Source organism: Pteropus vampyrus, unplaced genomic scaffold, assembly GCF_000151845.1.
Source record: "Pteropus vampyrus isolate Shadow unplaced genomic scaffold, Pvam_2.0 Scaffold16, whole genome shotgun sequence".
NCBI classification, from domain to species: Eukaryota; Metazoa; Chordata; class Mammalia; order Chiroptera; family Pteropodidae; genus Pteropus; species Pteropus vampyrus.
In genome coordinates, this window is record NW_011888797.1 from 1,433,409 (window position 1) to 1,455,256 (window position 21,848).

A 21,848-nucleotide genomic window follows, 5' to 3' on the forward strand; every position below is an offset into this window, starting at 1 on the left:
TGAGGTTAATTTTTCTCCCCTTGCTCCTGTGTTTCCTGAAGGAAGTGCTAACATCCCCTTTTTGCTTTCGGTTGTGGCCTGGAGTTATAGGATTCCTCTCCGCCCCTCAGTAGAAGTAGGGCCTCTCTGAAAGGTTTCTACTTAGGACTCCCATTCCTGCTTGGTGACAGTTTGTCTCCGGAAACCATGACGCCCTCAGCATGGCCAGATCGCGGGTGGATTTAAAGTTGGGAGGGCCTCTTAACAGATCACGAGAAAACTCAGGACAACGCCCTTGAACTTTACCGGGCAACATTCCAGGAGGGGTTGACTCAACTCTCTAGCCTATGGGGACTAATAGGACGGACTGTTGCTGTCGCTGAGGGGCCAGATGGGAAGACATGCACTGAGACTATGCCACTCGGTCGTTCAGTGAAAAGAGAGGCGTGGCCACGGAGGTCTTGAGACAGCTGGCGGAGAGCCCCGCGCCCCCGCTCCTGAGCCGCGCGCCAAGGTCGCGTGCTCCGGGGGCGGGGGCTCCGGGCACGCCCCCTCCCTGCCTTCTGATTGGTCCCTTCGAAACAGGCGGCGGCGATTCGCCGCGAACCCCGAGGCCGAGGCGGCTGCGGCGGTTGTTTAAGGGCGTGCCGGCACCGCACAGATTGAGCCGAGATGTCGCTGCGCAGGGAGAAGTGACCCTCCTTGGGCAGGGCGGGTGAGTATTTCCCTGTTTGCCTTCTCTTTTCCGCGCGAACTTCTACTCGTTTTCTCCGGGCTTCCGCGCCTGGGCGTGTGGGTTCGGGGAAACCCCCGCGCTCAGCGAAATCAAAGGGGAGGTTCGGACGGGACCCCCCAAAGCTGCAAGCTGCGGAATCCAAGACGCTCTGCGATTGGCCCGCTGCGAGAGTCGCGTGCTATAATTGGTTCCTCGGGCCGTCAATGTGAAGTTATGCCTGCCTTCACCTGCCGACTCTCGTGGGGTGAGAGGCAACAGGTGTGCTGGGGCGGCGGACGGCAGATGCGGGCGTTCTTGACTGGAGAAGAAGTATGGAGCCGCTACCTCTCTTTAGAATCCAAAGAGAGATCAGAGCTTGAAGCTAGTTTAGGGCTTCCAGAGGCACCCTCATCTCCAAGCGCCTTGGGTCACTCGATTCCTTAACATCATCCTCAGGAAGTATTGATGAAGTTACAGATCTTGGAAACGGTACAAATAGTCGTTTTCCCCTAGACTCTTTTCCCTGTTTGTCCTCTCTATCCATGCAAGGCGCAGATCTCTCAAATGCACCAAACTAGGGGATGTAACTGGAGGCTCCGCGTGATGCTTTCCTACCCACACCCCTCTGATTGCAGCGCTGCGTGGGTTTGGGGGTTTGCAGAAGAAAAGGAAGGCTTGTAGATTTCCTTGGAAATGGGAAGAACGTTTTAGAGGGAATGCTTGCCTGTGACGTCACCCCTGGTTCCTAACTAATCTTTTCAAACCAGAGGATTGAATCTTGTGAATTTAGAATGCTTGCGGTATTGTATGGTGGGGAAGCCAATTCAGTAGTTACTAAGTGAAGAGATGGTTTGTTGCAGGCCCAATCTAGATCAGAGTTTGGATTTTGCTTCGTTTGTGTGGAGAGTGCTAATAACTACTCTCTCAAGTTTGTGAATTGCTATCTGATCACCTCTCTTGGCACTTAAATGATTAGAAATCGGAATTCTTGCCAGCTCAGATTCCCTGTGGGAGGAGATTAGAATAGTTTTGAATGAAAAAGTGGAAACTCTGGTGACAGTTTTCTGGTGTAGATACTGATACATGTCTGACTCATCTGTTTCAAACACTAGGCTGTTCACAGCAGGCTATGAATAGTAGATGTCTCTGCTATTTTGAATTACTGAATTAAAAGTAATATTTATTTAGTGTAGCAGAGTTGCTAAGCATGTGGGCTCTGAAATCAGACTTTACTATGTGTGTGACCTTAAGCAAGTTATTTAATCTTTCTAAGCCTAAATTTTCTAATCTGTAAAAGAAGGTTAATGTGGTTCCTACCTTATTGTTGCAAGGGTTGTTGTGAGGGTTAAATGAAATAATCCACATAACTAGTACAGTGCCTGGCATATAGCTATTATTATTTCTATGCCGTTTAATTTGGATTAAAAGTTTCAAGCTATCCTGAAAGGATGAAGAGGAGCAGAGATGAAGTAATTATTCATTGATTAAGTTAATACATGTAAAGCACTTACAACAGTACCTGGCACATACTAACATACTGTACACTCTTATTTATCAAATACGTTATTACCTAGAATGTACCAGGTTCTGTGTTCTAGGAGCTTACTTACATTATTGGTAAAGCTCTTAGTAATACTGCACTGTAGTTGTTGTTATCTCCATGTTATACGTGAGGAAGCTGAAGCTCGGAGAAAGGAAATAACCTAGTAAAGTCCATCATAATTCAGTCCAGACTGTCTGACTCCAAGGTCCAACTTCTTTTTTGCATCATACTGCCCTTACATTCATGTTCCCAGCATTAAGCAACTTCTCTGCACCTCAGCGTTGTTTTTAGGGCCTAGGTTCATTTCTGCTGTGGATATGGGCTTATTTTGAGTACTTCGTTAATTGAAAAAATGAGAAATAACTTGTGATGGTAAATCAGAGTGTGTGATGAGAGAATAATGTCAACAATATACATACTATTACTAAAAAACTAAATAACTCCCATGGTATTTGGAAAATTGGTCTTCAGAAGTATTGTTTCCTAATTTATATTTTCCCATTTTAATTTTTGCTTATTCACTATATTTTTACTCAACAGCACTCTTCTAATATCTTTTTTCCCCTGTAAATCTTAACTTAAGTTTGGAGATAAGAGAAGGAAGTTCAGTTACTTCAATAATTTTTTTTCAAGCCAACTGTTGATGGGGAAAGTAAGGGATTAAGGTTACTATGTATTTTGCTTTCTTACAGTAACATGTCTGTGTCTTTATGTCTTATATGTGTGTGTTTTACTTCTTATTACTTGGTGCTTTCTATACTTTGACATCAGATAAACCTTTCCATACCTAATGAACATGTGACGTACATAGGATTTGAGGGAATAGGAAACTTAAGTCTGTCAGTTGTCTCACTTTGAGTTTTCCTATTTTTAATTGAAATTTAACTGCCATAGAGAAATGCCTGAGAAGTAATGTTTACGAGATACAGGCAATAATTATAATTGCATTTCTTTAGTGTTTCTCCTTCTAAAAACTCAAAGTTACCATGCATTTCGTAAATGAATTAGTAGTTTCCAAAGAACTAGAATGTAATAAAATGTAGCAGATAACGCCAAATATAATTTCATCTTTGGTGCTGAAAAGTGGCAAAGGAATTGTATTATGACCATCAGTTATATGCTGGATATTGCTGAAGTGCTGACTGATTGAGACCTCTGCCTACTATCACACAACATAAACTTTTCTGTAAGTAAGTATATTAGCTATGGTAAAGGGCTCACTTTATATAGTTTTAAACCTAATGACTTTTGTTTTTCCTTGATAGATGACTCGTTAATATTTTTGATTCTCAAAATAAAGTTGTCTGTTGAAAAAAATTGTTTAACTGTGTTCAGAAGTTTTTCTTTTTACACACACACACACACACACACACAAATTTAGAAAACATTGTGATCTCAGTACATACTTATATATACTGTCTTGCAGAATGCTTTTAGTTGCATAAGATATGATAGACATATTTTTGTATTAGTAGCTATAGTTCTATCTTGTTTTTTCAAATGGCTGACTGAATCTACTGAATTGATGTCCCATAATTTATTTGAGCAGTTTCCTGCTAATGGACACTTACTGTTTTTACATTTCTTTAGGTTAATGTCTATGTATGTGTATATTTTCCACAAAGTCTTTTGGTCTATCATTTAAAAAGGCAAACTGATTTTAAGTTCTTTAAAAAAATTTTTGTATCCCACAAAATTTTATGACAAATTAATAAGTTTGTCTAATATCAAATTAAGTTATTCAGGTTGAATCTCTGTCAAACAGCTTAAGATGAAAATTTCAAATGAAAACATCAAAGGTTCCCAACAAATGAACAGCCTCTATATTTTGCAAATAGTATGTGATGTTTTATTAAACTTTAAGAATCTTATTTCTTTCTCTTAAAAGTCTTCCATGTGGCTTTGGAAGCTGCCTTTCCCTTAAATGAATACACAACAGATTTATTACATTATTATTTCACATTCCTTTTAGTAATAAATACATTTATCATATTTAGAAGTAATTCCAGTATTAATTTTAGTACTGATTTCTACATAAAAGTAGAAGAAATAGAGACTGTTACCCCTCAAGGATCTTATTTTTAAAAGTATGGAGTACAGTAAAATTGAAGCATACATTGCTATATAACCTAAATTCGGGAGGGGGTTCAGGGAAGCTTTTTAGAGGAAATGAATCTGAAGGATAGGTAGGAGTGAGCTGGAACAGAGGGGAAAGAGAGTATTCCACAAAGATGGATCAGCTTGTGCAAAGACCCAGTCACAAAAAATGCTCCAAGAAATTCAAATCTAAAAGAAGTTCAACATGACTGGAGCATAAGGGTCAAGAAATGAGGCTGGAGGGGATCCCATAAGGCTTTGTTAGCTTTGTTCAGGAGTTTGGGCTTTTTCCTGAAGGCAGTGAAAAGCCATTAAGGGTTTTAAGCAGGCGAATAGTATCCTCTCCTCAGAAGGGAGTTTGTGAAAGATCCCTCTGGCTGCAGGATGGGAAGAACAGGTTGGAGGCTTGAAGGCTGGAGCAAGGGTGACTGGTTGGAGGCTGTTACTGTAAACCTGGAGATGATGGTGGCTTGAACTAGAGGAGTGGCCATAGGTGTTGAAGAGAAAATTTAGAAGTAGAAGCAACAAGACATGGCCATTGATTAAGTTTTGGCTAAGGTAAGATAGGGACTCAGAGAGGAAGAGGTAGATGCGTGAGAGAGAAAGGAATCAAGGATGATCTGGTAACTTGGTGAATTTTGGTGTCATTCCCTGAGATAGTAAACACAGGAAATCTTTGTAAATATTTAAATGGGAGAGTGAATGAATAAATGATCTCAGATATACAAAGGCAAGGACATTTGATGGTGATGATAGCAAACACAGTGCTCACAGTGGGTTTTGCCTATAAATTTTGCATCTGTTCTTTATTTTTAAACTGGTGCCCTTTTTCTTATCGCTTCAATATGCTAGGCTCACTACATCTTCTAATCATGTTTTGGATATGTATTGCTTTCTCTAGGTTAGGTCTTGACCCTCTGGGCAAATCCTTCTTTCTTTACTTAATGAGTATGTTAGTTTCCTATTACCACTAGAACAAATAACCACAAACTTAGTGGTTTAAAACAACACACATTTATTATTTTACAGTATGGGAGGACAAAAATCTGAAGTGAGTTAAAAAAAAAAAAAAAAGATGTACGGCTCTGTTCCTTCTGGAGGCTTCCGGGGAGAGTCCATTTCTTTCCCTTCCCTTTCCTTGGCTCTTCCTGCATCTTCAAAGACAGCAGTGTCACCACTCAAATCTCTCTTTTTCTGCCTCTCTGCTGTCATGGTATCCATCACCTCTCTGCTTCTGTTTTCACATCATCTCTGACTCCGCCCTTTCTGCATCCCTCTTCTAAGGACTTTTGTAATCGATTATACTAGGCTCTCTAGGATATTCTCCCATTTTAAGGTGCTTAATTTACTCAATCTGCAAGGTCCATTTTGCCCATGAAAGTAGTATATTCACAGGTTCTGTGAATTAGGATGCACACATCTTTGGGGACCATTATATTGTCTGCCACAAATGGAGTTTATTTAAGTGTAATAAAAAAATGTACCATCCACGGGGACAGTCCTACGAATTCCTGAGTTGCACAGTGCCCAGAATCCTTACTTCTTGGTACAGCTACTCTATCCTGTTTACTTGGCCCCTCTGCCTACACACCAGGCTTAGTCATTTTCTTCGTGATTCCTCTGGTATATTGGGCAGCTCACTTAACCTGCAGATACTTTGACTAGTAACCACTCAACATATTTCACTTTGGGAGAGAGGCAGAGTCATTTATTAATTCAGGTTACATAATAAAAATTAAAAAATGATAATACCAAAAAAAAAGGCTCCCTTTTTTTAGAACACTTGTCTACTATGGTGGCTGCTTTCAAGTTTTGCTGTCACATTTCTTCTGTGGCAGAAACTGTGGATAAGGGAGACAACCTGGTTTTTCCTAGAGATTTTCACATTTCTCTCACCAAAAGTGTTTCTTAAACTTTAGACTCACATACTCTGTCAACACTACTTCCAACAGCACTCCAGGAACTTACACTTGGCCAAGCAATGTACAGAAATAGCTAAAAAATAGTATAAAGCACTGTAAAAGCAAGTGAGTGGTAGAAATGCTATGTGACTTCAAGAGCTAAAGATATAATTAATTCAGGTAGATCAGGAAGGGCTACCGGGAAGAGGTAAATCAAAAAAGTTATAATCTCAGATTAGTTGAGAAGATGATGAGTCTCTTTATTCCTTCTCTGTCTCCTTTGTTGACTCTTTCTCTCACGTCTAAATTGGATTTTCAGAGGACTTGTTCTTAGACCCTCATCACTGCTTTCTTTATTTCTTAGGTGATCTCACTCCTGCCAGTGGCTTTACCTCTCAAATATTTGCGGCCAATTTCTATGCCCTCCTGAGCTTTCCTTTTAGCTCTAGGTTTGTTTTTCCAACTGCCAGTCTGACATTGCCACTTGAGTGTCTTTATAAGGCTTCTTAAATTTAACATGACCAAAACACAGCACTTTTGACCTATCGATGCTGTGCTCCCTGCTTAAATCTGTTCTGACTCCCATCACCCTCATCTCAGTACATGCTACTACTGTCTATTTGCTCAGTTGCTTAGGGCGGAAACACGGGAGTCGTACTTCACTCTGCCCTTTCATCCTCTCTTTCATCCCTCCATCTCTAACCATCATCAAGTGTTGCTTCTAACTCCAAAATAGATATCAAGTCCATCCACTTCTCCAGTGGAGACACTGTCAGCATTCTAGCTCAGGTGCCATCATTTGTCACTGAACTACCGCAGTGGATTCCTAACTCTTTCCCTTCCAGGCTCCTCCTGTCCATCTCATTTCCTATGTGCTTCGTTTCTTTTTCCCTCACTGTTTCTACCTATCTCAGTTTATCCTTCTCTCCTCGTTTCCCGTAGTTCTTTCCCCCACATCTCTATCCACCCCTTTTTTATGTTTTCTACCCCCTTTCTGTTAAAGCCATCACTATTTCACTCTCATGCTTTTCTCTCCCCTTCAGAGAGCTCTATTAAAACTGATTAGAGTTATGTTTCTGCCTTGATGAAAACTCTCCCATGGCTTCCCGCCGCCCTTAGAATAAAATTGAATTCCTCACCATGGCCTTGTGATAGGGCTGCTCCCTAACCTCTCAGCCCTATCCTAAGGCACACGTTCTCCAAGCTTCAGCCATACTGGCTTCTTTCCATTCTCTGAATGCGCCAAAATCGTTCTCTGTCCAGAGTCTTTGCAAAATTTATACGCCATGAACAAAACTCTCTCTCCCTGGCTAATTCCTACCGTTATTCAGATTTATTTTTTTTCCCCTAGCAAAACCATTTTTAACCACCCAGTCTAAGTCCAAAGTAGGCCCCTGATGTTTCCCTCTCGGTTCTTTCCTTCAAAAAATTTATGATTTCACGTCGTGTATTTGTTTGTATATTCATTACGTACACAAATGAATGTATTAGCTCCATGAGGGCAGTCACATGTCTTTTATGTACATCACTGTGTCTCTTGCCTGTGTGCCTAGTTCAGTAAAGGATGTGAGTAAATGCTCGCTGAATAAAATGAATGAGTGCATCCCGCCTGAAAAAGCAGACACTCTGAAGAGTGATAGAGCCACAGAAATGAGCCGAACTGATCGGGAGGACAGTGAGGAGACAGGCTGAATGGAGCAAAGTACCTATGTTACATTCTCAAAGACTTCTATTCAAGCAAGAGAATTAATTCAGCAATTCCTATCTCGGTATCCTTCCAATTATGATGCGGCTATTTTAAAGCTTTTACTTTCATTTATAACCATATTTATTTTTGTGTTAGTAAAAGAAGTTTTCCAAATTACATTTAATAATTTCTGAGTAGTATTAGCCTTGTTTTCTTATCTTTTTAATTTGATAAATTACAATAAATGAACTATAATTATGTCTCATTATAGTATTGATCATAGCAACTCATTTGTTAAGTGCTGCTCTGTGTCAGGTTCTTTATTTGTGTCATCTCATATAATCTCTACAACAGCTGTATGAGGGAGACGTGGTAACCCATTATACAGATACGAACACTGGGGCTCTGAGGAGTTAACTGTCCCAGGGTCATATAGCTCGTAAATGCTGGAGCTGGAATTCAAACCAGATGTGTCTGTTGCTTTCTGCTACCACAGCGGTGTCTTTACGCTGAGTTATTTTAGTTTGCATAAAAATATGAAACATATTTGGTATGGGTATAGCATTTCTATTTTCTCTATTAGGCAATTACAAAATATTTAACTCAAAATTTTAAAGCCAAGAAAGTTGTTGGGTTTTTTTTTCTCCCTTGAACAAATCAGAGATATCTTCTTCAACTGTTTTTCTAAATGAAATATTAAAAAAGATAAAATGTTTTTTTTGATATACAGAAAGGCATAATAACACCTGTGTTCTCACTGCTTATCTTGAGGTAAAATCTTCCTGGTACCATTGAAAGGCCTCTGTGCCTTCCCAGTCTCATCTTCCTCCCTCTCCTCAATAGTAACCTTCCATCTTCAACGTTTATCATGTCCCTGCAGCTCACGTATCTTGTTGACAATCTAGTTGCTGAGCGCTGAATGTGTGTGTGTCCCACTGGCAGTAATTTTACTGTTTTTCTTCAGAGACTTACCTTATTTCTTAGCTCTTTTGCCATTCTTTTCTAAATTGACCCCTGACTTGTACCAGGGCTGAGCCATGTCACCTTGTGCTTTCCTCATCATATCCTATAACACGAGGGAGGAATCAAAATGGACTGTCAGAGCCTACAGCTATGGGACAAAGGATCAGTTCAACAGGTTGACATCTTCTTTCGTCATGATGTAAAGTCACATTAGTATGAAGAGCCTTACCAAAAATAATCTTGAGGACCTCATGACGGAAACTTTATAAATGAGTGGGTTACGCCTAAATCTTGTTCAAGTTTCAGGTGGACGAGAACATTCTGCGTTTCTAATGTTTCTCCCAGGTTTAAGAATGAAGTTTAGTAGTCGTCACCTATGATCTCAGTGTAAGCTCCTCATCTTGTGACAGGTGCCTGGCAGGGTCAGAGCACATTTCATACTTGGTCACGTGAGAGGGCTTTTTCCCCACAAACCTAAGGGAAAAGACTTTCTCAAGTTAGCAAAGACTTAAAGAAGATTTCTCTAAAAAGACAAAGACAAACACAGAAACAAAATAAAGCCAATATATTGCTAATGAAGACGTAGGTTCAAAAATGAAATGTCGCCAGTTCAGCGTAATTGGTTTATGAAGGAAAAAAATAGAGACTGAGACCTTCAGGGAAAAGTAGGAAAGAAGGAAATAGGTAATGAGATGAGTGAGAAGCCATCAAGAATTGTGATTGCAATATAGATTGAGTGCTGGGACTAACTAGAAAAGATGCTACTCTTGGGATTAAATGCCTGAGACACAAAAATGGTTTAGAATGAGAATAGTGAGTGACTAGAAAATATCAATAACTTAGTACATGGGGATTCACCGATGCAATCTCTGCAGTTTATAAAAGTTTTCCTATAAAAGCATATATTTCTGTACCTGATAGTTTCTTATGTATGAAGATAACATTATAACTTATCTGAGTACTTATCCGAGTATTTTATTAAAGAATTTCTTTTTAAAGGTAATCCAGATGATTCTTTTTGTCATCTGAAAAGTAGGCCTTTCCATTACACAAGAAGAATGATGAAAAAAAAAAAAACCATGTAAAAAGACTTTTCTGCTAAAGTTCGGGTGACTTAAGGTTGTGCACAAATTCATTTCTTTCATGAAACTAATTTTATTGAATTTTCCATAAAAAGTGCAACTCCTAAACATTCTTGTGATCGCTTCTTTGTGAAAGTGTCACTGTTCTTGAATTGCACACGCCTTATAATTTAGGCCTTCCTTTGTTTTGGGTTGGCAGTTCCAACTGTTAAAGCTCTTGTCTGATTATGTGGGACTCCTTATTTTAATGGGAGCAGCTTCTTTGCTGCATTTTTAAAAAATGGTCTCGGAAACGTCTTACTGTGGATCTTTGTTGGGGACAAAGGATTATTTATGCTAAAGGAAAATGTATTCCCCACTGACTTAGCTCGTGGGAAGCATAACAAGCTCATTAGTAATGCTCAATTGTACTTTGGCCTTTTGCTATGGTAGAGAGAGGGAAAATGACATCAAAATGGACTTTCTGCTGTCCTTTGCCTTCCCGCAAAGAAAATATGATGTAACATTAGACTTCGCAGTTAGATTTAGCTCAAGTTCAACTGTGGTATCAGAAGAAATGTTCCTGATAGGAAGGTGGTATGTGTAGTTGGCACTGTGCATGAGGTATGTCTGGTATAACTGAGAGGAGAAAATAACCTTTTCTCTGAAATTGATAGCGTTATAGCCATAGAAACAATTTTATGTGTATTTTTTCTTAGAATCTTTTACTGGTGGTTTACAATAAAAAATAACTATTATGCTGCTATAAGCAATTAAAAATCATAGGTTTTATATAGTCTAATTATTCTGAATGTTTTTAAACTTCACTTTTTTCTCTAAAAATACATTGGAGAATTGTATTAACCTAACTTAAAGTTGTGGTTTGGTTTGGTTTGGTTTTGTTTTCTTGTAGCTTTTAAGAATAGTCCTTTGGAGCTAAATTATGATGTCCTTTTTGTTTGTTTTATGTTTAGCAAATCATGGAGAAAATAACTTATGAACAATTATTATAGAAAGGCATTGTGTATTATTTCATAGTTAAAATTGATGTTTATGTTTATTACCTTGTCATCTGGCAAAAGAAGCTTATGGTTAAGTTTGGGAATTTATACAAGGTTTAGATGAACTTTTATGATCTCCATGTAAAGATTAGATGAGAGATACTTGACTTTTAATATCAGCTGTTGTGATATTTGTATTTATATTACATTTACATCATGTTTACAGGGGAGAATTCTGAGAGACTTTTATATGGCTAGGTTTTATTGCTAATTTTACCAACCAGCAGCTTCAAGAATTAGTTTGAAGCCAGATGTGTCAGGAATTGGCTACCTTGAAATCATACAGTTAGTGAAAGTTCCCACCACACAGCATTTTCATTTTTGGTTGATTATGAAAGGGGATAAAAAAAAAAGAGAGAGAAAAAAAGAGAAAGAGAGAGATAAGCTTGGACTTTTGAGCCACATCACCCCCCTTCCCTGTATTGTATAACTTCTTTATCCTAGGGGGGAAGAAAAGAATTACTTTGATACTAATGCCAGAAGCTACACAGTAAAATGTGTTTCATGTTTTCCTGTTTCAAATGAGGAGTACTTTCATGAAGTAAGAAGCTAGGAGTGATTGTTGAATTCTCTTACAGTCAAATTATTCCACCTAGAAGAAAAAGCTTTAGGTTTTCAGTCAAAATACAAGCAAATTCCTTGTAATTTGAGGGTTTTGGGAGAGAAGGAAAGCTGCCATTATCTGCATATTAATGTTTTGTTCTCTTTTCAGAAAAGCAATTTCATTTCAATATTGATGACCATGCAGCCTGCAATTCAAGTAAGTATTTTTCTTGGGGGGGAAAGTGTATTTTAAAATTATGAGATTAATATAATAAAATTGTAATAGTTAGTAAAATACTAAAATTATCAAAATGTTTTTATCATACCAGTTTTTTTAATTTTAATATTATTTTAATATTAAACTTTAATAACAGGAATACTGTATTTTGACTTCTTATTTCTGAAAAGGTTTTAATTCTAGGCTTATATTAAATTTTTGTAAGAATCAAAAAAATTCCTTAGGAATGGTGGGTCCATCTTACTTATACTGCTCTGGGAAAAGAATTGGAATATTTTGTAGTTTTCCTCTCATTACAATTTAGTACATTTTGTGTACTAAATAAACCACATATTTGTGGTTAAAAGGGTTTCAGTGAACACAAATATAAAATTTTTATATTTATATTTATACTTATAAATAACCAATAATTAAAATTTAAAGATGTTTGTTTGTTTTTTGGTGGGGGTAGGGAAGAGGGGACGAGACAAATCAGAATAATCTTACATTCGAATGATTTCCAGAGTTGGTACAGTGTTTGCTATATTATTCTTATATCCTTTTAAGTTTTCTTCCTTTTGCTATAAATAGAACATGATTGAATATTAAAGATAAAAATCACATCGAAGGCTTACCTAGAAAGACACAGGCAGCTAGCTGATAATAAAATTTGCTTTGAAAAATGAGAACGTAGTCAGTCAGATTTCATTTGTGATCTTGGTTCTGCCACTCTGGTTGTGAGATTCTGTTAAGTTATTTTACTTCTCCGAGTCTCTCTCTGCTTCCATACCTCTAAGGTGAGGATAACAGCACTCAGACTTTGCAGGGTAGTTGTGAGGCATCAATGAAATTAACATGCACAAGGTAGCTACTAGAATATTGCATAGTAGGCACTTCAGAAGTTTGACTGCATCATTTGGACAACAAAATTATCCAGATGTAAAACTGGAGATTATACCTCTGCATATCTTTCTTTTTCTTTCTTTTTTATTTTTAATTAAGAAAGAAGGCTTATTGAGCTAGCAGTGAGTGATAGCCTAGAGAAGAGAATTTATCAAATGGTTAAGAATAACTCTGCTATCTTCCTTGTGTTTCCTCCTATGCAATGCAGCTATACCCTTCTACTTTACTAATAAAGAGTTCTATTATTCTGTTTTCCTTTTGGGACTTGGGAGTCTATGGCAGTCTCCCAAAAGGTCTCATTCTTCTCCTTCGGATCTTCTCAAATCCATTCTGAGTATGATCAGAACTTCTTTATTACTCACAACCCTTTATTATCTCATTATTTTTTTGTGGACTTTTTATTCAAGTCTCAGAAATGTCATCACTTTCATGTTGATTATATTTTCTTGATTCCTTATAGAGTGCTTTTTATAATTGCCACACTGACAGTGTTTTTCTCATTTCTACATTAATGGCCACTAAAATTTTCTTAACTTGGTGATTATTTTCATAGTTTCGTTTTATAGTTCCGTGAAACCTCTAATCTAGATTCCACAGATCCGTCTTTACTGATTCTTCTCCAACAGCACCCTTGACATCTGTCATGGAAGTTTTGCTTCTCTACCTGATGTCTGTGAGAACTTTTCAGACTTTTTACCTCTTTCTCGGCTAACTATATAAGACAGTTATCCAATTATTCATAGGTGCCTCACAGAAAGGGGAATCCAGTAGATAGCTATTATCAATTGGTTTCTTAATACTTTAATCCATTAAGATCTTACTTGCCTTTTTTAATGCCTTTCATTCTGAATAGTATAAAACATACAGTTTAAAAACCAATGAACAACAGTTCCTAATCTCTTTCGGGTTATAGGCCCCTTCTGGGAAACTGACGAAGGCTATGAACTAAGTAAAGGGCCATTTGTACTCAGGCATAAATTTTTGCCTAAATATAAGCAAGTGTACATATTTAGGTTCATCTATAGATTGCCGATGGATTTAGAATCTCTGCAATGTGACAGCTTTCAGCATGCTTTAGAACAACCTTTATACATGTAATTCTGGTTATAAATATCTGACTTTTAACAATAATATGCTACTTATTGACTAGCCCAGTTTATTTTAGAGTCTTCTGCTTCCAGTAATAGGAAAATCTAAATACTCTTCTCCCTAATATGGCAAGGAATTAGAATGACCTTTGTTAATGTTAGCTTCTTCATTTTCACACATAATTTTTTCAAAACTACCCTCCTAACTAATGTACATCTTTCCTTGATAAACACTTGCCTTGGGTTTTTTCAGTTCAGGCAAATGGTTAAACGACAAATAACATTCCGTCGACTATAAGATACTATTGATTGTAAGGTGTATCTCAATTTTGGTAGTACAAAGTCATTTGCTGATATCTATTCCTCAGTTAAACCAACAAATATTTTTGACTGAATGCCATGTGCTAGGTATTATACTGAGCTCTGGGATTACAAACAGAAATAAGACATGCTTATGAAGGGAAGATTTAGATAGTAAATCTTTGCTGTATTCCGTTCGAAATAATTTTAAGAGAATTCAGGGAAATAAATAACATCCTGTCTTTTATCCTAAAACTTTATAGGATCTTCATATATATATATGTATATATGAGTTCATTCTCCAATTCCTACTCTCAATTTCTGGATTAATGTCCCTCCAATGACTTGTTTTGATTATTCTTTGGGTAATTTATTGAGTTTCACCATTTCTCTTGCCTCTTGTGTTACCTATTCATGTTCTTTCTCTGCTCTTGGGATTTTTTAAAAGCATGTTTGTTTCTCATCAGGAAAGATTAAAAACAGTTGCTCTTCTTGTTTTCTCCAGAGTTTGTCTAGATTAACTATGGTGGTGGTGTGGCTTTTGATTTGGTGCAGTAAGACTTATCTCAAATAAACCTCAGGAAGTGGATTATGTTTTAGGGGAAAACTTAACTATTTTTAAAAATAAGAAAGGATGCTTGTTACTACCTATGCTTATAGATTTTTTTAACTTTTAAAATTTTTATTTTAAAGTAATCACAAGCCTACAAAGTAATGGGTAAGTATAGTACAGAGATACACATTCTGAACCATTTCAGAATAAGTTGCCAGTCAGATGCCCCATCACCTACAAATACTTTAGTGTGTATTTCTCACAAACCAGGACATCTTCCTTCACAACCACAGTGCAGTGATCAAAATCAGGATATTAACATTGGTACAGTACCACCATCTCATACTTGGACTATAGTAAGACATTGCCAGTTGTCCCATTAATGTTCAGTTCAGAGTCATGGTTATCATTTAGTGGTCATGTCTTTATTCCTCTGGAACAGTATCTCAGCCTTTGCTTGTCTTTAATGACCTTGACCCTTTTTAACATGTCAGATCAATTATTTTACACAATGTCCATCAGTTTGGATTTGCCTGGTGTTTTCTTATGATTAGATTCAGGTTATGCATCTTTGGCAGGAATGTCACAGAAGGCTGCTATGTTTTCTCACTGCATCTTATCAGGTGGCATATGATTTTGATTTGTCCCATTACTGACTGATAGAGCTCACTTTCATCACATGGTTTAAATGCTGACTGTCAGGTTTCTCTACTTTAAAATAACTCTCTTTTCCCTTTGTAATAAGTATTTTATGGGGAAGTACTTTGAAATTATGTAAAAATTTCATTTCTCATCAAAATTCCAATTATTCATTTATTTATATCTCTACAGACTTAGAGTTGTCTCTTCAGTGTGTTATTCATTTAAATCATTATTTTGATTCTCAAAGTGTTCTTGATTTAGCCAATAGAAGTCCCTTCAGGCTGACTTCTGTGTCCTTTTGGCATGTCCTCATCATTCTTTGAGCACTTCTTTGCTTTCTGGTGAAAGAAATTCCATTCCAACACTATAGGATTCATTCTAGTTTTCTCTCATTCCATATTTGTAGCCTTCTTCTTTGGCAGTGAGAACCTGGTTCCCATTTGATAAATCTCACGTATGTAACCAATCTTCCATTGTTGCTGCCAGCCCTGCCCTGAGTCGATTCCTTTCTCAGCTTACTTGAGCTTTGACACCCTGCACTGGGATATTCTCCCTTTGTCCCCAGTGGACACCCTCCTTAGATACCTGCTCACCTCATTCAAGCTCTGACCCTCCATTTCAAGTTACCTTCCTGCAAGAACCTTACTTGGTCTCTATACCCCTTTCTGAATTGAGAAATGATAGTCTTTTTCTAAACAATCTTGTATTAAAAGCTTTCGTAAATTTTTAAAATTTTGCAGGTATTCATTTGGTAGTTACATTTATGTCAATTTTTATTCTAAACCAAGGGTTGGCTAGGTGGTAAATATTTTTGGCTTTGCAAGTCAGCAGGCAAAATCAAGACTATTATGTAGGTACTTATATAACAAACCATTTCATTTTAAAATGTAAAAACCGTGCTTAGCTCGTGGGCTAAGCAAAATCAGATGACAGACCAGATTATTTAGAATTTTTTTTAAGATAACACTTGTATTATGATTTAAAGTTTACAAAATGCCATTTATGCACTCATATAATCATTTATCTATTATTCAACAAATCTTGCTAGGTCCAATGCTAGATGTTACAGAGATATATCTTGTAAGGTAAATATCATTAGCCCATTTTTCAGCCAAGATGCTGAGACTTTGGTTAAGTAATTTGTTAAACTTACTCATCCAACAAGTGAAGTAAAAATATTATTCGTTGACTTTTATCCTCTTGGCTTGATAGTAGAATCTGTTCATTGATTAGGGATTCACTTAATTTGCCACAATATTGAAAATTGAAAATGTCTCAAGTACCTAGAATAATAGTTTGCTTTTAGTTTGTATTTTCTTCATCCATTTAATTGGTTGGTGTTTTCTCTAGATGTGGTTTGGAGAAGACCTGCCTCTAAGTCCACGGAGTCCTCTGATCCCCAGACATGGGCCAGGTTTGGCCGATGTTTGTCAGTATGACGAGTGGATAGCTGTGAGGCATGAAGCCACCCTGTTGCCCATGCAGGAAGATTTGTCAATCTGGTTATCCGGTTTATTAGGTAAGGCTTAAAAAGATACTCAAAATTGTGTCCTCTTACTCAGTAAATATTTATTTAGAATCGTGTTTGTTGTCAAGGAGTGCTTGTTTTAGAGGCTGGGGATACTCCAGTGAATGAAATATTCAATGTCTTTGTCCTTACAAAGCTTATACTCTAGTTAGGGAGATATTCCATTTCACCCTGACCTTAGGGCTTGAATAAATAGTAAGGAAGTTTGAGGTTTAACATTTTCACTGATAATGTTAAAATCTTTTTTTAAAGTATATAGGTCTAATTTTCAGATCTATATTTTACTGATCCCTCTGCCCACTTAATCTTGTATAAGCCATGAGATTCTGAGTGGAATTTATCCTGTAGTTGAAATGATGACTCTCTCTAGGCATTGAGGGGTGGAGGCATATGAAACCTAGGAGGAAATGTCATGTTGGAGAATGTTTGGCATCATATTGTTTTACTTAGTTGAAAAATATGAAAAATACTCTGAATTTTCTCTGCAGAAAAAATTCTCTTTTTAATATAGAATTTCATGTAGCGTTGCAAGATTTTTGTGAAGAGGAATACACAAAGCTTATCTATGGCCTTCCCAAGATAATTAAAAACACAGCAAACACTCAGTTTAGATATCTGGTATCAGTTTGATTTGGAAATTTAAAAAAAAATTATTGTGTAATAAAGCCTCTAAAGAAGGTATTTTAGAGGTGAAAAGTTGTATTCCCTGGGTGTTTGTTACATTACCATCTTTAATTTTTAAATTGCAACAAAGCACATTTTATTCATAGAGAATTTTTCTTGTGTAAGAAGTAATGTGCAGTGAAGCAAAACTTAACATTAATAGTGAATATTTACATATAAAACACTGATCTTTTTAAAATGAAATAAAGATTCATGTCAGTTTTCTTTATTTTTTCTGTACTCCTACATCAGATATTTTTATTTTAGTTGACTTCTTTAATTTGACATTCTTTGCTGTTTTAACTGTACCTTCCAAGAGTGAATAATTGTAGTCTAATCTAATATTTGTCTAGTATTTCAGCTCTAATCCAATTACCTTTAATTAAATTTTAACCACATTGTTTAAATTTACTGTTTCTAGAAGCTTAACTTCAAAATATGTTTTTAGGTATTGAAATTAAGGCAGAAAGGTTATTGGAAGAACTCGATAATGGAGTACTGTTATGCCAGCTGATTGATGTTCTTCAAAACATAGTGAAGACATGCAACTCCGAAGAGCCAAGGGTAAGAAGATGTTTAGCAGTAGTGATTTTATACCTTGGTACATACTAATTTATTTATGTACGTTTCTTATTATCTCTACAAGGCTGTAAATGGCCACCCCAGCTATCTGTAAGACCTTGGCTCATTTACTTAATTTTTTTGAGAATCTGGAAAAATAGTTTTACTTGTAAAGTGGAGATATCAACATTTACCATGTAGGATTTATTTGCAAAGATTCAGCAAAATTAAATGAGATAATCTATAGATAGTGTTTAGTTTAGTGCCTAGTGCATAGTAAATATCCAGTAGCTGGCTCTTCCCAAGAACAGTAATATAGGATTATTGTGAGAGTTAAATGAGAAAAGAGTTTGTGATGGTTCCTGGCACATAGTTAAGAGCTGTCGTCGTCGTCGTCGTCATCATCATCATCATCATCATCATCGTCATCTTTACAGTCTTCATATATTGTCTTGGTGGATAAATTCTATAAATATTGGTTGAATGAATAATAATTTTTTAGCTAGTTTTCCTCTATTGACACTCAAGTTGTATTTTAAAATAGATAAGGTTTTCTCTCTTTTCATCAAACATGGGATCTGGACAGTCACACAGTGTTGGTAGAAGTATAAAGTGGTATCTTTCTGGGGAACAGTAATATATATCACATTGAAAATAAAGCACATCCTGTGATACATAACAGTTCTACTTCCAGGAATTTATTTTAAGAAGAAAATCACAAATTCATAAACACGATTGTGCAAAAAATTAAGAACAACCTAAATGCTCATCAGTAGAGAAGTTGTTAAAAATTAATTACAGTACCTAAACACAGCGGAATAGTATCTATCTATTCATTAGAAATGACTATTTAAATCTGTTATTTTTTTATCCTAAAAGATGCCTACAACCTATCTATTGTTAAGTGTGCATGAGACATACACACACAAATCAGATATCAGAATAGTGCTTACGTAAGTTTCTGGAGGTATGTATCAGGTGTATACTTGTGCCCAGTGATGGCTCACTAAAATGTGGGTAAGAGATTTCAGTTGATACTAACCACCTTTGTGTTTAGCTGTATTGTTTGATTTTGATTTTTAAAAAATTTTGCAATGAATCATATATTCTGTATATATTAGAAAAAATCACAAGACTATTTTAATTTTTGAAAATAATAGCAATAGGAAGAATATATAAGGAACTGGTAATAGTGGTTATCTCTAGGGAGAGAGAGGAACCGAAGGGTAGATGTGAGAGAAAGACATATTATACCCTACTGTGCCTGTTGCATTTTTTAAAATCATATGCATGAATTGCTTATTCAAATAAAAGTGTAAACTAAAATAAAACTAAAAACTTCCCAGCCTCAGCAGGATTATCTAAATACTCTTCAGGATTCTGCAAAACTTAGATCATCAAATTTCAAAGAACTCGAATTAAGAATGGCCTACTGCTTCCTTATTTGATAGTCTCCTCAGGAAATTCAGAATTATATTTATGAATCTGCAAATAAGGAAGTGAGGAAACATGAGTGTGTCTGTTAATCTCTAACACAGCAGTAATTTTTTGTTTATATTAAACTATGTGTGGAGAGACATACTGTAGAGATGTACTTTGGAATTATTAGACCGTTATTTTTAATTAAAATTTAAATTTAAAGGATTCTTGTATCATTTCTTAAAAGAAAGAGGTTAGAGGTGCTTTATTCTTCTGCTAATTTTGACCTAGGAATCATTTTCTGAAATATACTTAAAGGACAGTAAAATAAAATAGTTTTGAAGATACTTTTTCCTCCTACTGTTGTATACTTTTTAGTTACATTCAATGCACTGAGCATTTCTTCAGTAATATTAAAATGGATATCTAATGAAAATATTCTTGATGCATTTTTTTAAATTATTATTTTTTTGTATGTTCCAGAATTTTTCAATGAGAAAGGTGCCCTGTAAGAAAGATGCTGCCTCGGGTTCATTCTTTGCTAGAGACAATACTGCAAACTTCCTTCACTGGTGTAGGCACATTGGGGTTGATGAAACTTACCTCTTTGAATCTGAAGGTTTAGGTAAGTGTTCTTGTCATTATTTTTTGTGCTTAATGTTAGGATATTTCTGTATGCTTTACCTCTAATTTTTCTTTCCGAATAAAGACTTGAATGCCACATCTCGTTTTCCTAGAAAAATGTATACTTTAAATACACGTGACACAATTGGAGAATCCAGTTCTAATTCAGATATATTAAGCTTTTCATTTATAGTTCAAACTTACATATCTAGAATGCCCTAGAAATGTTTTACTTCCTAAATGAGTTGCCTATGGGAAATTTCTGGACTAATGCTTTGCTAATTAATATTTTCATTAAGAATTACTCTACCAAGTCTAAATTACTAGTGATTCTAAATTGCTAGTAATGATATATGTTCATGGTGTTTAGATTTACCTTGTAAACAGCAGCTGCCAACTTGATTATCTAAATGAATTAATGTTTTTGACAGTTCATTTGAGAAAGTCATGCTCTACTGAAGAATTATTGACATTTTTTCTCATTTCCTTTAAGTCAACAGATGTATCTATGCAGTAACTAAAGTGGAAGCTATCTGAACTTTAGGCTATATATGTATTTCTTCAGAGCATTTACACATGTATATACATATATATGTGTGATGTACACACGCATACATACAAAACATTTATAATGTTTTGATAGGAGCAGTAGCCCCCCCTGGGGAGGGGGTCGTGGGAGTAATAGTCTGCCCTGGTAGAGAGAAGTATTTTATTACTGACATTGTTTGGAATTGCTGGTTAATGGTGATAATAAAAAGCGAACTGACTTTTAGCTGATTTTAATATTGTTTTAAATTCTTTATTGACCTTGCACATCCTTGTTGCCTGCATGCAGGTAGCCTGCTCCTACTGCTACCTGTTTAGTATGTCTCTGGATAGTCCTATCCAGTGTAGAATAGAATAAAACATAAAATGTGATTGATATTTTACCACCCCCATCCCTCCACTTGCACCCCGCTTTAATACAGGTGTGCTGATCATTATTGACAATGTGGCTAATTTAATGGCATATACAGCTTCTAGAAATCAAAGAGAAGTGAAAATGCTTTGAGTTCTCTAGTTTATAGTTTATTATTTCTGACAGGTTATAAGATTGTTGTGTATTTCTCGTTCTCAATAGAAAGCATCTTCTTCTGTCCTGATAGTCAGTATAGGAATAAATAAAGCACTGCCGATAACATTAATTCATTTTTAGGCATTGAACTGATGAGCTAATGTTTTCACTTTCTAAAGGTCTCAGAGATGAGCCTCTGCATTTTTTATGTTTTGCTAGGAACTCAAAGCAGTTAAAAAAACAAATATACCATTTAAAGGTACATCTAAGTGTTCAGAGAAACAACTTTAATGAAAATTTCAGCATAAATTCCTTCTGGTATGAATTTTATTTTATTTTATTTTTGTTTTTTGGTATGAATTTTAAAGTCAGATATAGGCCTCTTTGTTGCTTTGTTCTTGGAGTATATAATCAAAGAACTGTAATTTCCATTCAGTAGTCAGTATACATGCAATTTATCACACATACCATTATTAATTAGGGTTCAGAAGTTTCCTACAGATTTTAACTCTAAGAACAGAAATAGAAAGGTAGATGATCCACATTACCATATTGGTACATTTAGCACAAGTTCTAATGATCAGAGTTTTTTTTGTTTTGCTTTGTTTTTTTTTGCTTTGTTTTATTTTTTTTAAGGATCTCTAAACTGTTAGGCTTAGCATTTAGGTTCCCTTTTAATTAATTTTTTTTTAAATTGTAAAATATACAGAACAAAACGTACCATCTTAACCATTTTTAAGTATATG

At 36.0% G+C, this 21,848-nt stretch overlaps 1 protein-coding gene across 1 annotated transcript in view; it reads left to right on the forward strand.

Annotated features, from left to right (window-relative positions):
* Positions 1-550: 550 nt before the first annotated feature.
* Positions 551-21,848, forward strand: part of GAS2L3 (growth arrest specific 2 like 3) — a 32,351-nt gene continuing 11,053 nt past the window's right edge. Inside the window, exons 1-5 of the mRNA XM_011386682.2 lie at positions 551-694; positions 11,720-11,767; positions 16,604-16,772; positions 17,893-18,008; positions 19,908-20,049. Coding sequence (XP_011384984.1) covers positions 11,744-11,767; positions 16,604-16,772; positions 17,893-18,008; positions 19,908-20,049 — 451 coding nt within the window. The 5' untranslated portion in view covers positions 551-694; positions 11,720-11,743. The remainder of the gene's footprint in view (positions 695-11,719; positions 11,768-16,603; positions 16,773-17,892; positions 18,009-19,907; positions 20,050-21,848) is intronic.